Below are 17,787 nucleotides of genomic sequence, written 5' to 3'. Positions count from 1 at the left end.
AAAGAGAATGAGAAATTTCTTAGCTGATAAACTTCTGTTAGTAGCCCACCCACGTGGTTTGGTGAATGATTAATAGAGTTCATAGCACTACAGATTTTTTGTCTTTTGAAGTTTATGATAATACATGATACTAATCTGTGTTTTAAGACCAATCTTTCATTGCTGGAGTGTTTTCACAGTTTTGGATAAGCTATTTTGGTGTCCAACCCAGCTGAAGGATAGGACTTATTTCTGAACATCCAGCAACAACACTGGGCCATCTCCAAATTCCACAGGAGAGGCATTTCTCACTACTGACATTTGCAGAGAAAAACTGTGAGCAACTAGAAAATTATCAGCCTGGATCTTGCTAACTCCCGTCACTTTGTCTCCATCATTTCAAAGTCTTGCTCTTTCCTCCTGAAAGCCACAGGAAATTTTAATGTGATAGAATGGTTTGGATTGGAAGGGACCTCAAAAGATCATGTAATTCCAACCCCCTGACATTGACAGGGACACCTCCCACCAGACCAGGTTGCTCAAAGTTCCATCCAACCTGGTCTTGAACATTAACAAGGATGGAGCATCCACAACTTCTGTGGGCAACCTGTGCCAGTGCCTCACCACCCTCAGAGTAAGGCATTTCTTCCTAATATCTAATCTAAATCTATCCTCTTTTAGTTTAAAGCCATTACTCCTTGTTCTATCACCACACTCTCTGACAAAGAATCCCTCCCCAACTTTCCTGTAGGCAACCCTTGGTTACTAGAAGGCCACTATAAGGTCTCCCTGGAACCTTCTCTTCTCCAGGCTGAACAACCCCAATTCCCTCAGCCTGTCTTTGTAGGAGAGGTGCTCCAGCCCTTTGATTGTCTTTGTGGCAGTCCTCTGGGCTCTTTCTAATACTTCCATGTCCTTCTTGTGCTGGGGGCCCCAGAGCTGAACAAGTGCTCCACATGGGGTCTCACAAGGGCAGAGCAGATGGGAGAATCACCTCCCTCGAACTGCTGGCCACTCTTCTTTTGATGAAGCCCAGGATATAGTTGGCTTTCTGGGCTGCAAGTGCATGTTGCTGGCTCATGTCGAGCTTCTCATTCACCAATACCCCCGTGTCTTTCTCTTCAGGGCTGCTCTCAATCCATTTTCCCGCCAGCCTGTGTTTGTGCTTGATATTGCCCCAGAACAGATGCAGAACCTTGCACTTGGCCTTGTTGAACTGTCAGTTGATACTAACCCTATAAGCACTACCTTATACCTTCCTTCCCCTCTCTGTGCTGTGCACCAACAGTGCATGGGAGCAAAGATTTGAAGGGAAATGTGCTGCTGCAGAACAAAAGGCTCTGTGTCTCTGCCCAGAAGCCTTTGACAAAGATCTATTGTCTGCAGGATTTCCACATAGGTCTTGGAACATCTGTGGGTTTAAGGAAAAATAAACATCTTTAATTTGAATAGTGGGTATTAACTGTTGTCTCTCATGGCTGGACCTAAAATTACTGTCTTATGAACGTCAGATTTATTTTTAGGTGTCTCATTATGTTTTTAGAAATTGAGTTTAAGGAGGGCGAAACACAGCACTTTGTGGAAATTGAAGTTCTCTATGATGGAGTTAGGGAGATGAGAGAAGCCTTCACTGTTCACCTGAAGCCTGATGAGAACATGGTCGCTGAAATACAGGTAACAAACTGATGCAAAGTCCTCAACAGCAAAATCTGGTAAAAAGACCTTCTTGCTTTCTGCCTTATAGCTTTGTTCTTCTTTTAATATTTATGCATGCCATCTTGGCTTGTAGTTTAGAAGTCAAAGAGGGTCATTCCAGGTGACATTGTAGCACCTACCCAAAACGTTTTTTTGCCATGGCAATAAGGTTCATGGGAATACAGAGACAAGAGCCTATGTGGAACAGAAGTCTTTAAGACATCTTTCCAGATACATTCTCTTCTTCAAATTGGCCCTAAAACCTGATGTCCTCTTGGAAACACTGGCTGGCAATAAAATATATCCCCTATGCTGTAAAAAGAGCAGTCAGGTGAAATATAACTTCTGCTGTCAAAGCTATGTTGTTGCTGTGTGAAATAAAGTAGCCACACATTCTTGTTAGTTAGCATTATATCATACATGTTTTTAATATAAACAGCATATTCCTCCGATTCTGCAAAAAGTGTTCTTCTAACTCTTTAGTCCCTTCATCTGTATCACATACATAGTCTGACTCCAGGCAGCCAGACAGCAGAGATTGCTGTCAACAGACACCTTTGCTGATGTCAAACACCATGTTTTCACCAGGCAGTTGAAAAACAACAGTGTACATCAGAGTTCTACCAGAATACTGAAGTGATTCAAGAAAGCTGTAACACAAGAGGTTAAATGGTCTGCTATCCTCAGTGTTCTGGAAAATAAAAAAAAAAAACACATTTTAGCTCTTGGTTTTATAGTCTGCAATATACTTTGCAGTGCCTTGACCCTTTCACAATAACTCATCCAGCTGAGGTTTTAGAACTTACCTTGAGAGTGTTTCAAAAGCTAGGAATGACCTTTTTTTCTTCTCAAGGTCCAGCTTGAATTCTCTTATTTGCTTAAAAGTTCACAGAGAACTTTTTCTGCCTTTTCATTATCAGGCAGCCAAGGCTATTGTTTATATTGAAGAAATGAACAGCATGGCAGATGTCACCTTTCCCTCCATCCCTCAAGTTGCATCCCTTTTGATATATGACGATACTTCTAGAGCCAAAGACAGAACAAGTCCTGTAGCTGGCTATCCTGTCATCTGTATTACAGTGAGTATCTTTGTGGAAAGATGGATCAAAATAAGTGTATGGATTTTGTTTAAAGGTGCAGTTGAATTTTAGGCAGTCGTTATCAATCACGTTGTGAGTCACACATGAGTTTAAGCTAGGACAGTCCTAAAAGCTAACATAATTTGTCTGGATAGCAAATCAATTTTCAGGGGGACAAAAAGCATAGAAAGATGTTTCACTTGTTCCTCACTAAGAACAAATTAGATACTTGCACAATGTCTATGATTGTATCATCCTACTTTCCTGTTTACCTTAAAATAAATTAAATTAAATTAAAACATTAATTTGTAAGGTTAAAATCACTGGAGATAACCAATGAGCCACTGTTTTCAGTAAGTGTCACAAACTGAAAAATGAATACTGTTTGTTAGAATACTACAGGCTTCTTTCATCACAATTTTGCAATCAAAGTGTTGTCATGAATATTCATATGCATTGAGGAAGTTTTGGGTCCATCTGTATTTTCAGAATTAGATCAAAGGATGACATTCAAGTTAAAGTAGTAGGTGAAGTGTAGTTTGACCTTTCATAACTGTATTAAGTTTTCACCCATAAACTGTAATATAAAATAATAGTTTTTTATTTCAATAAGCATAGTTAGACCTGCCTTTTAATCTACCTTAACAGTGCAAAAAGCATCACTGTCAAAATAAGTTAATTACTCAAGAGATTTACTGGGGTTATCAGTTCCATGTTGCTGAGTTTTGTGACTCTTGATAAATTAAAATTCCTTTCCCATGAAGCAAATAAATCGTTATATATCTGCCTTGTTCTGCAGGCTTGCAATCCTAAATATGAAGACTTTGATAAGACTGGTTCAATATGTGCCAGTGAGAACATCAATAACACCCTGACACAATACCGGTGGCTTGTGAGTGCACCCACTGGTCCTGATGGTGTGACTAGTCCTATGAAGGAGGTCGACTTTGATACCTTCTTCACTTCCTCCAAGATGATCACACTTGACTCCATTTACTTTCAAGCTGGTTCTCGTGTCCAGTGTGCTGCTCGTGCTGTGAATTCAGATGGAAATGAGGGTCTTGAACTTATGAGCCCTATTGTAACTATAAGCACATCAGAAGGTAAGATATCATCACCTATTGCAAAATCCCTAGGACACTTTTGGGTCTCAAATTCCATCCTAACAAAATCAAATTGCATGATAAGGTGTTTTAACACTACAGCCTCACCTTTTCTTTTGTTGTTTGTAGAAGCACTGCAAAAAGTATCTTAGCGCAGCAAAAAAAATGCATAGAAGGAAATGGTTTTCATCTTTGCTAGTAACCTTTAAATATTTATTCACTTAATGAATTTTTATATTCTGAAGAACAGTATATACCAGGCATTGGAATCCATGAAAGCTGGGTTTTGTTGTCTTTTGAATTCAACTGTAGTAATCTTGCAGTACATCTCATTTCCTATTAGACATTGAAGAATCCACGTGGGAGCACTACTTTGAATGCCTAGCCAGAAGAAAAGCTTCATTTGGCATTCAAGCCTCACTGGACACCTGAGAATTAGTTTATTCCTTGACTAAGGACTAAAACAACTGGTGTCCAATAACAAGACCTAGACAAACTTTTTCAGTGGTTGATATATTCATAATATTCAACCTTCTTTCTTTAATACTCTCTTTGTCTCTCTCTCTATCTGATTCTCTGATACCTAATAAAAATTAAATTAATGCTGCATCCTCTCAGCCAGCAGAGGTACTGTCATCTACCTCCTTTGTCCAGCCAGCACTTTCCATGAAACTTGTACTAAATAAGGTTGTGAAGCAGAGGTGTGGAACTGATAAGGACATGAGTAGTCTGATAGCATATGCTGTTTTGTCGTAGAAATCTCAGATACTTTTTTTACTGTAGAATCTGGTGAGTGCTTAATTGTCGATAATCAAGGTGAATTACGAATCACTGTATTTTATTACCTCTCTGCAGGCCCTACGTATTCTTTGTGTCATCTCTGCTGCTTTTGTAGCTGTAATAAGTCCTCTGTTTACCATAAGATCTTACAGTAGATAATAAATTACATGAGTGTTCATTTGTAATATCATTTTAATTTCCCTGGCATTTCCAACTAAATATTTTAGTTAAAACATTTTATTTTCTCCTAAATTAGGCCTTTAGGGAGCTTAATGAATGGAATTGCTATTTACCTCCTTCCTTTATTTCACTTTTTGGCTGTAGGTTAAAGTCACCTTTGTTTGCATTATCAGGAAACCTACACGCTAAAAAGAACTCTGTCTAAGTAAGGGTATTGTCTACAAGATGCAGTGTAGTGATTTTAAAGACAGACATCCTTGTGCTGGGTGAGCTAGTTTGGTTATGTAAAACAGTCTGGCTACATTAGCCTTATAATGAGTGGCTTGGATTACATATGACAAATTAGCAGAGCTAATTAGCGCAGGCCCAGCAGTGAACTGTCATGCATATATTACTTCCAGTATCTTATCTAACTTATGATGAGAAAGTCAACAATTTTGAAGATCGTATACAACATGATCTGGAAGTTTCATTTATCTCTGATCATACAATTGCAAACTTAACCTGTTGGTTCTACAAACCAGGACTAATACTGGAACAGGTTGAACTAAGCCTGGAAAAGGGCTGACAAAAGTTGCAGATTCTACAGCATTGGAGAAATTCAAAATCTACTGAAAAAGGCCCTGAGCAACCTGATCTGTCTTTGAAGCTGGCTCCATTTTGAGCACAGTATTTCTAGAGATCATTTCTAACTAAAATTAGTTTAAGACACTATTGTTCTAACTACTTTTTGGTCAGTAATGGAACGGGAGGCTTGTAGAGTCCTATGAAGTCATGAATATGTCCAGACCCCAATCTTGTGCCAAAAGCAGGTGAATCCTGATCAGGTATCCTCCATAAAGCTATGTATGTGGGGAAGAAAGGAATATGCATATGCCTCTGAGGACCTTTGTATGGCACCTGACACTTACTCTGCAGGTATGGTTCTAATATGCAGCTGAAAATTTTCAGGTGCAGAGTCATCACCAGATTCTAGAAATGTGATCTAGTTGATCATGTATGATTTCTGTTTTAATTCTTTTGCATAAATTCCTGTTCGAATCTCTGATAAATGCTGCCCAAAACATTTACCTGTCATTCCAGAAAATTCTTCTTGTTTTGGAAACATGTATGTTTGGAAAAAATTGTGTCTAAAATTAATGCAAGGGAAAGTATGGATTATTTCCTCTGGACTTAAAGTAAAGTTACTTTCTCTTTTTTTTTTTTTCGTTAGGTCTTTGTCAACCTCGTATGTCAGGAGTAGTTGGAGCAGAACCATTCTCTGCCAAATTGCGCTATACTGGCCCAGAGGATCCGGCTTATGCCAATCTCATCAAATTGACAGTCACGATGCCACATATCGATGGTACGATAAAGTCAGTTGTGGAGTTGAGAGAAGTCATATAACATGCTGTTATTTGAGCTAATTTATCAGTCATATTATTTTAGATAGCTAAAATCATGATAAAATCTTTTAACACGTGGAACAGAGAAAAGTGTCATCAATGTACAAGTATAGTTTGCAACAAGGTGCATAAGACTCCGTATTGATTCATAGTCTTTGATGTGACAAGTAAGTGTTTTCATATTAATTTCATGGTTTACATAAATTGGGCTAGACCTATAATTAGTAAAATTCCTTCGAAGCCCATACTTATACCAAAAATAATTATTAAAAAAACATATAAAGCCATTTAATTACTACATGCTTCTGTAAAATTCACTCAAAATTCTGAATGAGAAATATATTGGAGATTTAGAAATATTCTATTTGGTATTTCATATATAAAGATATGATATTCTCATACACAGCATAAGGTTACACAGCACAGGTTCTTTGAGTTCTGAAGTACATTTATTACTGTGTGTTCCAAATACAGAAGTACTTCATAAGATCTTTGGTGTTTGAGAGTTTGGGGCTAGATTAACCAACTCTGACTACTGAAATATAGTGATAGTTCTATAAATTAATGTTTTTTAGGCATGCTGCCTGTTATTTCTACAAGAGAGCTCTCCAATTTTGAGCTGACACTTAGCCCTGATGGAACTAGAGTTGGAAACCATAAGTGCTCCAACTTGTTGGATTACACGGAAGTGAAGACCCACCATGGTTTCCTGACTGATGCTACCAAAAATCCAGATGTGATTGGAGATACCATTCCCTACCAGTACAGCCCAACAATTAGAGGCTTCAATACCTTACGCTTCTACCGAAATTTGAATCTAGAAGCCTGTTTATGGGAGTTTGTTAGTTACTATGACATGTCTGAGCTCCTCACAGATTGTGGAGGCACCATTGGGACAGATGGACAGGTACCAACCTATAACTTGACTTTGTACTGTATTCTTAAAATGGAAGACTTCCCTTGGAAAGTAACTTGACTTTGTACTGTATTCTTAAAATGAAAGACTTCTCTTGGAAAGTATCTATAAGATGATATATCGATTTACTTATTTGTATGTATTTTAAAAAGAAAAGTTCTTTTTTTTTTCTTAACAAGGTAAAGACTTCACGTAAGACCAGCTTATTTCTTAAAGCTGTCAGTGTCCATTAAACGCTAATAGGCTATAAGTGAAATCTTTGTCCGATTGAAATTAAGAGAATGACTTAGATTGAATTAAATTTGCTATGATTTTCACCCAATGTAGTTTTGAAATATTTTAGGACCAACCTATCCCACTTTTATTGTACAGTGAACCACGTTAGTCTTTTCTTAGAATGAAAGCCTTCTCAAGGATTGCTTTTAGCACATTGACAGTGCTGGAATATTTAGTATCAGTCATTGTGTACCTTAAAATAGAGTTTACAAAAATTGTGAAGAGTCTTCCTGCTGATAACAATTAACTGCACTGTCCTATCAGCTGCTTGGCACTGCCAATCTCTTGCTCACTGTGTAACAAGACCCACCAGTGCAGACAGCATAATGGTCTCGCATTACCCAGCAGAAAATTCTGTGGTCACTAAGCAGAGAAGCTGTCAATGTGGCTGAAGAACAGAGCTGTGAAAGTGGTTTGGGGGTTATAAAGAGGAGAATTGGAGAGGTCTTCAGGTGTTCTTTGACAAATGATTTCTAGAAATCCATAGTAATGTGGAAATAAAAGGGTGTAGCACTTCTTCTGGCACAGTGACAGCAAAGGGTAATCCCTAGGTCTTCCTTATGCAATTGCTGCACAAGCCTGCCTGATCCCACTCAGACTCTGGAGTACAAAATCTGTAGCTATGAAGATCAATCCTTTATGACATGGAAATGTCCCTTTGGGGAATTAGGCTGGTAGAAGGGCTATAGGCTGGTAGAAGGGTTGGAAATGCAGTACCTCATTCCATTCTAAACACAATAGTTGTGTGGTACAGCCAGCTCACTTACTGGGCTCACTAGCATCACCTGTTGAGCCACTGTGAAAAGGATGAAGCCACTGTGTGAAACAGCCATAACTGCTCTGCTTTTTAGCAGGTGTTCAGTTTGCCTAGGAGCCTCAGTAGACTTACAAGCACAAATTCTTACTTTGACAATCCCAAACAGCACGAATTCTTACAGTTGAGAAAAGTGTGCAGTTGCCCAAAGAAACCTACGGGCATGTGTAGCAAAACTTCTTTACTACTAAAAGCATAAGTGCTAATGGGCATATAAATATCTAATCAGACAAGCTGAATTTTCTCCCCCTTTTTTTAATATTTACATTCTTAAAGTCCACCTTACTCTGTGGGTGATCATACAGTCAATATGCTGGACAAGAAATTACACCTGATTCTCTCTAGCCCTTGGTTAACATCCTAAAATCCTGCCCCTTTTAACTAGATATTATGTACTCTATAAAATACAAGACCAGAACAAAATGGAGCTTCTCCCCTTCTTAGACATGAAGACCTTGATGGTTATGGCATCTCAGTGCTCTGTTGTCTCTCCTGGTTCCTTGTCTGTTTCAGAGACCAGTTCAAGGTATCTGCCTTGATGCTGGGAGCTCACTGTTGGTGCATCTGCTTGGAGTTGCCCCTCTGCTACAAGCAGATCCTCCTACAGGTGCATTCCACTATAACCATGAACCTGTCAGAGGGGAGGGGAAGGCATGCGAGTGTGGGATGTAAACCTTTCACATTCCCACAAGATAAAAATGACAGCACTCTTCACTGTTCTTAGAATGATTTCATTGCTTCAACTCACTATTCCTTTCACTATCTCTTTATGCCCCTGAAGACATTCAATATACAGCCATATATTCTTATTTCCCACACAACACAATCATAAGCACACAGGCTCGCAGAGCTGTCACACAGCTGTCAGTCAATCCTGCCACCTACGCAAGCCACTTCTCCCACAGTGAAAGGGAAGGCCTGATTTGAATCTTTTCTAATACTCTGTGTCCTATAGAGAAAAGGCTGAGCACTTGGTTTAGACAAATGTGTGTCTAAATAAAACCTATGTATGTTCATATGGGTGTAAGCAGAGGAGAAAATAAGAAGCATCCCTGTATTTTGGCAAATTTAAAGAACCTGTATGTTTGGTTGTGGAGGATATGCATAAATGGTAATATATCTTAGGAAGAGAGATGTACTTGCTTTAAGCTCCAGAAGCATTATGTACTTTAGGTAAGATCCCTCATTTCAAGGCAGAGAGGGATGAACATGAGCTATAGAGCCATGAAACTGCAGCTGAAGTCAGCCTGTAGTGCTCCATAGGGTGTGGCTAAAAGGTTAGAGTGGTAAGTGAAATATCAAGCTGAATTACTTCTAGCAGTGAAGCATTGCCCCGCAGCCAGTATGCGCTTCACTGCCCACCCTGTTTCCCCCACCTCCATTTAATTCTTCTCCAAGTTTGGTCTTTATCTTCACATGACCCCTCCAGCTGAGAGGGGAGGCAGTCAGTGCCCTATCTCTGTGGTTGTTACCATTGTTGGTTTTTTCTCCTTCAGTGAACAATTAATAATCCTCCTCCGTGAGAGGGAAGCTGGCAGCTATGGTTTTCACCATGTTTTCTTAGCACACAAAGGAAGCTTAATTTCCATTATACAGACAGAACAGATAAAGAAATATTAAATTCTCCTACCACATCCTGCTGCCACTACAAATTGACTAGCTTGAATTTACCAGATATTTGGCTGGATCTTTAAACTCAAAATTCTGCTTTTCAGTTCTAGCGCTCCTGTATCTATATGGTCAAAGATAGCACTCGTGGTTCAGACAGAGATATTTCACAAAAGCAAGTGGCAATATCTTGTGTGATGTGGACCTTCACTTTATGGGAACTCCTCCAATAGTAGGGGAAGAAGATGAGCTTCTGTCAACAAAAAGTGAGGTGGGAGACCTGCAGCTGGCGTAGTTCTTCTGGCAGTGCTCCTGGTGTTTGCCACAGAGTGCAGCTGTCTTAGCCAGTTCCCATGAACTCATGAACTGTCATAATACATACAGGGAAGGTTTCGGTTTCTTTTCTTTCTTCCCTTTTTTTTTTTTTTTTTTGTTGTCTTTGAGGCCTTTTGCTTGTGACCCACTCTCTTTTGCAATTACTCTGTGCATGAGCAAACCTTGTGTGAGTTAGATGCAGCACTTCTTTCAGAATACAGCTTGATGCTTTGTCCCTGGGTTCTGCCCATATTCACCACATCTGAAAAATTAAGTGTCTATATATCTATATATGGATTTAGACCTGCAGCTTAAGGAACTTATATTTAAAAATAAAGACTCTTTAAATTGAACTAATTCATTTGGATAATAGCTCTGTTCTGGTTAAAGTTAAGGTCACTTAACTTTAACAACGGCTTTCTTTTGGATAACCTGCAGTCACAACTTGAAATCCAAGTTCTGTATTTGGGTATGTTGGGGCTGTAAATAGGTGGAGCTCACCTATGTGAGTGTTATCTGCCTGTATCTTCAGGTAATTAATAGAGATTGGACCTTATTTCATGGGGACATGTAAGAGACAAGCACTACAATTATCTCTGATTCTCAAGGCACAGGTGCTAGAACAATGCCAGATATCCTTGAAAGGAAATTAAAAAATGAAACAGTGAAAACCAAGCAAGTGACTATTGTTTAATATTGTTTAATGAAGTACATATTGAAGGGTAGGCCTAGTCTTATTTGATAGAGTGTGAAGTATCATTTGATCTCATTTCCTGCATTTACAACTGTTTGCTGTAACCAGACAGTTTGGCATTCAAAGGCTTCTGTGTGTTTCTGGCCAAGTATTTACATGTGGATGTTGCTTCCCCTGGTTCCAGTCCATTGCCAGACTTGGCACAGGAATGCAAGGAAATTACAATTCAGATTTGATTAACAACTAATTAAACAAGTCTTTAACAGAAACACAAAGATGAAAAACATGCACTAAAATATTTGAACATACAGATTAATACCTTGAAGCTACTGTAATTGAGTATAGCTGAATAGTTTGTTTTGCTTTCTGACAAAAACAGATATTTCTGGACAAAACCGAAAATGTTTCTCTTCCAATATGTTCAGTTCATATTTATGTTACACATGTTACGATGGTACTGAGGTGTTTGGAAACCCCATCTGAAAACAGATTTTAAAATTACTAATATATTGCCTCAACTTATATGAGGCAGCTTGCAGACAGTATTTTGTTGCACGGAAACAGTCTATTTCCAGCTTTACCAAAATAATATTTTAAGGGGAAAGGCCAGGTGTTCTGAAATTCTCAACTAGATGCTGTAAAATGCAGATGGACCGAAGTGTGTATTTTCAGATTTTTATGTTCAGATAAGCCACCACGATCAAGTTTTAGAAAACGCTGCAGTTTGTATTCCCTTGACATGGAAGCTCACTAACATTCAATCTGTTTTTCTTCCCCAGCTGCAAACACATGCATTTAGTAAGTGCTGTGAAGAAAAAACTGTTACAAAGTTAACACACCAGCTGTGTAACAAAGCCAGAGGTTAAACATTTCAAGGAGCTGTCATTTCGATGCTGGATTGCATTCTCCTCTCCATTCAGACTTCTTTAAACAAACCTGCTTTGCATTTCACCTGTGACCTACCTGGCTATCTGCCATCGTGGGGCCAAATCTTAGCTTTGCCATATTGTTATTGTGTAAACAGCTAGCTGATAACATTGTTAAGCTTGTGTGACTCAGCTTTGCAGACAGCAAGTAAATGTAAGAGAAAATCAGGCATAGAGTAATTTGAAGGAAAAACACAGTTCTCATTAAGTTTGTTTCATTGCAACATACAATATAAAATGTGAAACTGTTATTTCTAATTTCTAATTCTGATCTTATCAGTACTAATACAGCATGTGTGTGCACATACACACACACAGTCTCTTACTGCTACTAATCACATACCAGAGCTATAAAATCATTTTCCTCAGCCAAGTTCTGTCCTCTAGAAGTGTAAGCCAGATAAATAAAAATCTGTATAAATGTAAGACAGAGTCCATGCCCCCAAACCTGACAGTGTGTTTTTGTTTTGAATATTCTTGCTTATTACATAACAGATGCTCAAACTAATTATGTGTTTGGTTTGTGTTTTTTTTTACTTAATGAAGTTTGACAGTTTGCATCAGAAAGGGGAACAAAAGAAGAACACCTATAGAAACACCATTCATATTTTCTAAGTCTTAAATGGGAATTGTCAATGTTCAAAAATAGACTTCGTGGTTTGTGATAATTTATCTTGCAAAGAACATGTACGCATGTCTACTTCTTATATTGATATCTAGTATAGATCATGTTCTTCCCTCACACAAACAAATTTTGAGATAATCTATTTGAATAACTTTCAATCTACTTTTTCTTTTTTTTTTTTTCTTTCTTTTCAGACAGTAATTGTAAGAGTCTGTTCCATGCTTGGAACACTGTTTTTCTTCTGTCTTCTCAGGTTCTCCAGACCTGGCATTTCCACAGAATATGAGACACAATTTTCCCAATCCAGCTCAGGTGTGGCTGTAATCTCTATTTCTCTCCTAGTATCACAAGGTTAAAAGTCACACCCACTTGGATAAAACTAATGTTAATAAATAAAAGTTTGTCAATGCAATTTCTAAAATCTTCTGTGCATTGAAAGCATAGATACACAGTGCACCTGTTCTGTCTCTTCACAGCAGTTAAGCTTTTCCTACACTTAAACAGTGCTAAGTGCCGTTTTGGTTTCATCAGTGTCACATTGAGATAAAATATGAACAGCTGCCTACTCTCAATAGGCTTTGCAGGCAGTGCTGGAAAATAAAGATAACTCAATGGAAAGAATGTTTTCTCGTGTTCGCCTAAACAGCATTATTAAGAGGGTTAGAGAAGCAAGGCTTCTCCATCTGCCTGACACATTCCATTGATTCATTTATTGGGGGCTTCTTCTCACTCTGGCAGATCTCCTCTGCAGTTAATTTCCTTATTTTTTTTTATTTTTATTATATCAAAAGGTTCTTTGTGTTTCATGTGCTGTCTTGAGATTTTTTCTGTTCTGCACACTGGAAAGTAATTTTCCCCTTGTGGCATTTTGCTTTTCAGCAAGAAATGAGATGGTCTGATAAGCTTTAAGTTACTGTTAATATAAGTAAACTATTTATTCAATAACTGTCTGGCTATCAGTATATAGGTTTTCCTCTACACCTATAAATCCATGAATGCCTCAAGAAGGGCCTGAATGCATAAAAACGCAATCAGCTGGTTTAACAAGAGCTCCTTCCTCTCCCTGTGTGCCATGAATGACACATAAAGGATAGCCATGCTATCCATATGAATAAGTTCCTTGGTTGGGGCAAGCAACTCCACTTCCCAGACATCTCATATGAGTTTTGCTAAAAAAAAAAAAATTAAAAAAAGAAAGGGGAGTCTTCTAAATTCTATGGTCAATTATTTAGCACTATAATTTCAGATTTTTCTGAAGAGCAGTGGTAACGTATGGCAAAGGAGCAGTGTTTCAGACAGACTTTCAGCAGAAGGTATCCTACTAGATTTCCACCGGTACAAACGAGCTGAGCTCACTAACAGTGTGCTCACACTGAATGAAGGCAAAACAAGCCTGAACTGTGGCTTACAACCCCATTAATGGATTTCTTTATGTACAGAGTACACGAACAGTGATACCTCATATTGGATAATCAAGAAGAGTTTTGAAAGAAGCTTTTTTTTACTCAAGGTGGCATAAGATGCTGAACTAGAAGAGGTTTTGTGGGTCACATTGTTCAGGTCACTACTGTCAGAGGCCTTAACTCTTTATATAAGTGAGGTTCCAAACTGGTAGACTTAATCTAAAAACTAATAGGATTTCATGGCTTCACTATTCTTGTTGAGTACCACCACACTGAGGGTTAGAAATTCTTCTGATTTCTAAGCTGTATTTGTTGTGGCCATCTTGTGCCCATGTCAGCACCATTTTTCATCATCAGAAGCCCTTTCCTGTTCATTTCCTGGCATGCATATAGACAGATTTTTTAGTCCCTCTTAACCTCTGTTGTACTAGGCTAAACAACACAGCTATTTTAGTCTCTTCTCATAAAATATTTTTTTCCATTCCTGTGATTATGTTGATTCTTTTTCTACGGTCTACAATGCAAATTAGGCTTTTTCAAGCATGGATGATCAAAGCTGTACCAGATAAGCTCTCACTAGTACTCTGAATAATGGCATGCATGCTTCTAATTTCCACTCCATTCCTCATTTTATCTTAGGATCATATCACTTGGACAGGGTAGGAAGGTCATAGTTATGATGTGATCAACTCACATACCAAATTTTTTTCTCTTCTTTTCTTTCTAACCAATGTCTTTCATTTCAGCCAGAAATCCTTGTCACTAGTTTCTATTACCATATACTTCATACTATAAAATTTAATCTCAGTTCTTCTATTTTAGTCCTCAAGGTCATTACATTCTCTCTGGGTGATATTCCAGTCCTCCTCTACATTATCACTAAGCATTATGTAGGCTTCTTTTCAAGAGGATCATATATTAACTCTTCTTCCATGTAGCTTTGCCTCTTCCTTGTAAGCAAACTGAATTTCAGATCTTTGGCTTTAATTTCTAATTCTTACTGTACAACATACAGATGTGGAGCAAATGCACAGAGAAAAGGTAATGTAGTTTTCTGGGATGACTTTTCAATAGCGACACGTTTCTTATGCAAGCAAATGTATTTAGCTCTTGATACCATTCCAGGAAATGACAAAAGTTCAAGGTTACTCCTGAATCAAAGACAAGCCAAAATGCATTGTAGATTTGCATCATAGCTGCATTTTTCGTGATAGAAATGAGCATTCTATGTTGTTATTTGGAATAATTTAGCAAATTCATATCTGAAATAATTGTTTGGATATCCACGTAGGTTCCCAAAGATAAAGTTGTCCCTGTCTGTGCAATTTAAATAGGACTGAAGGGTAATATTTTCTAACTTCAATTTGTCATTCGTACAAATTGAGAAAATAAAACTCTTTCTTTTAATATAGAAAGTCCAAATAGTTCCAAATAGAAAGTCTTGATTGTGTTTGTGTAAAACCAACAAAGAAGAATTAATATAAAATCATCTACAACTGCAATGTCTCATATTATCAGCCAGGCTGTTTTACTGCATGGTATTGTGTGTTTCCAGACTGCTTAGTGTCTAAATGCTAACACATCTTATGGAATGATGCAAACATTGTAAGTGGATAGTGTTTTGGCAGTATAATGTGTAAATCAAGAAGTGTCATATGTAAAAAAGTAAGCTGCTGCAGCTATGAACATTTGCTATAATGATCTCCTTTATTAGTTCAGAGTAGTTAGTCAGTTAAGGCAGTAAATTTGTCATTCCGTAGTATTATTAAAAGTTTTGTCCAGCATTTGTAAAACAGCTGTAAGGTAACGGACATTCAGCCCCCCTAATGTGCCACTGTGTGAACCCAGAAATAGTTTGTTTTTTACACAGCTTGTAAAGATCTTTGATTTTTTGATTTTTTTTTTATTTTTTTATTTTATTTATTTTATTTTTTTTTAATCAATAGTGCAAAAACACTTTAAAAACAATCTGGGGAAATGTTCAAATTACAAATGTCAGATAGGTACACAATTTCTACTGCAAGTAAATGGGAGTTTAACACCACTTGTGCTTTTGAAAATTCTCCCTTTGGGAGGTGATCTCAATGCTTTCCCTTCTTTCTCTTTGTAAGACAATCCAGAGTGTTCTAAAAGGATCTGTATTGCACATTTTCAATTAGATGTGAATAGAAAAATATTTGTAAGTTGCTTCAGAAATGGATGGATTCATATATCACATAAGAGCTGTCTTAAGAGTTGACAGTTTACTGACACTGTTTTTGTTTTGTTTTGTTTTGTTTTGATCAAAGTATGCTATATAGAGAGATTTTTTGATTCTCTGATAATAATTAATTGATAATCAATGCTACTGTTTTGTACAGCATATGCATAGAAAGCCTACTTATAAATCTGTGTTAATTTGCACATCATTTTTAGTTCCTCCAGATAGTGATAAACAAATTTGTGCATTTGCATGCAGTATGCTCACTGCTATCCATACACAAGGGAAGAAATAGTTCCAGAGCTGAGTAAGTACAGTCCAAGGACTCAGTCTTGCAACGACCTCTGAGCAAATTCAGGGTCTTCCAGTAGAGCTTATTACAGGAGGGTAACAAAAGAGTGTAAGCAAAGAGTTAGTTATGGGGGAAGGATAGAGCAAATGCAAAAGAATATTTTAAAAATTTCTGAAGAGTTAAGTTGTAGTCATGTTATTTATGTACTTATAAAAATAAAAACGAACAGTCAGAATTTAGGGGTTTATGTATCAGAATTCATACTCAGTTTGAAATACAAAAAGGGAACTTCAAAGGCTCTAAGCTCAGCTGAAACCTATTGAAATATGATTCAGCCACAATATTTATTTCAAGTTATGCCTTCTCTTTTTCTTGCATTAGAATTACCTGTACAATACTGCCTTTCCTCACCTCTAACCTAAAGAAATCATTTTTCTTTTCGTAGGTTCTCAACCTAGTACAGTCCTATGTCACATTGAGAGTCCCCTTGTATGTCTCTTATGTTTTCCACTCTCCCGTGGGTGTAGGAGGCTGGCAGCATTTTGATCTCCAGTCTGAGCTACGGCTCACTTTTGTGTATGACACTGCCATCCTGTGGAAGGACGGGATTGGGAGCCCACCTGAAGCAGAGCTCCAAGGTGGGTGCCAGGTTTTTTTTCATCAGACTCATTCTGTTACTGAGAATGTAATTTGCAAACAGTAAGATAACCTTTCAATCATTCTAATACTAAAAAAAAAAATAAAAAAAAATTGCTTTTATTGTCAGTTGCAAACAGTCAGTTGTTGTCTAGCACTCCAAATTCTCTGTTGGGTTGTTTATGAAATCCATGTTAAGTTGATATAAATTTTTTTATTGCAAGGGAAAATAACTGCTTTGTTGTGTCTCAAGTACACAAAATTAACTTTTATTTCTACTCAGAACCTCAAGGCTTGACATGTATTTGTATTCTTTAAGTATACAAGATGTATGTGTTTTAATGAGAAAAGTTGAAACTTTTCTGTGATAACAATTTTTTTTCTGGCCCTGAACATACAATTTCAGTTTGGTTTCGTTTGGTTTTGATATCTTAAAAGCATTTATTGTGAAACATTCAAAAGAAACAGAAATGCATAATGGGTATAATAACCTGTCCAATGCTTTAGAGTAGTAGACTGTATAAGTAAAACATTCTTTAAATTTGATAGTGTTGTGGTTTAGCCCGGCTGGCAGTCAAACACCACACAGCCGTTCGCTCACCCTCCCCCCTCCCTCTCCGGGATGGGGGAGAGAAACGGGAAAGTGAAGCCTGTGAGTTGAGATAAAGACAGTTTATTAAGACAGGGAAAAGAATAACAACAATAATAATAATAATAATAGTATTAATAGTAATAATGTGTACGAAATAAGTGATGCACAATGCAATTGCTCACCACCCGTTGACCGATGCCCAGCCTATCCCCGAGCAGCCGGCCACACCTCCACCCCGGCTAGCCACCCCTATATATTGTTCAGCATGACGTCAGATGGTATGGAATAC

At 37.7% G+C, this 17,787-nt stretch overlaps 1 protein-coding gene across 1 annotated transcript in view; it reads left to right on the top strand.

Moving 5' to 3' along the window:
• FREM2 (FRAS1 related extracellular matrix 2) overlaps nt 1–17,787 on the top strand; it is a 130,803-nt gene that overhangs the window by 97,130 nt on the left and 15,886 nt on the right. The window contains exons 12-17 of the mRNA XM_040543318.1: nt 1,523–1,653; nt 2,595–2,753; nt 3,553–3,856; nt 6,030–6,161; nt 6,777–7,108; nt 16,716–16,908. Of these exons, the coding sequence (XP_040399252.1) occupies nt 1,523–1,653; nt 2,595–2,753; nt 3,553–3,856; nt 6,030–6,161; nt 6,777–7,108; nt 16,716–16,908 (1,251 nt within the window). The remainder of the gene's footprint in view (nt 1–1,522; nt 1,654–2,594; nt 2,754–3,552; nt 3,857–6,029; nt 6,162–6,776; nt 7,109–16,715; nt 16,909–17,787) is intronic.

Source organism: Cygnus olor, chromosome 1 (assembly GCF_009769625.2).
Source record: "Cygnus olor isolate bCygOlo1 chromosome 1, bCygOlo1.pri.v2, whole genome shotgun sequence".
In the NCBI taxonomy this organism is placed as follows: Eukaryota; Metazoa; Chordata; class Aves; order Anseriformes; family Anatidae; genus Cygnus; species Cygnus olor.
Note: the sequence above shows the minus strand (reverse complement) of the source record. Positions and strands in the feature narration are given on the sequence as shown.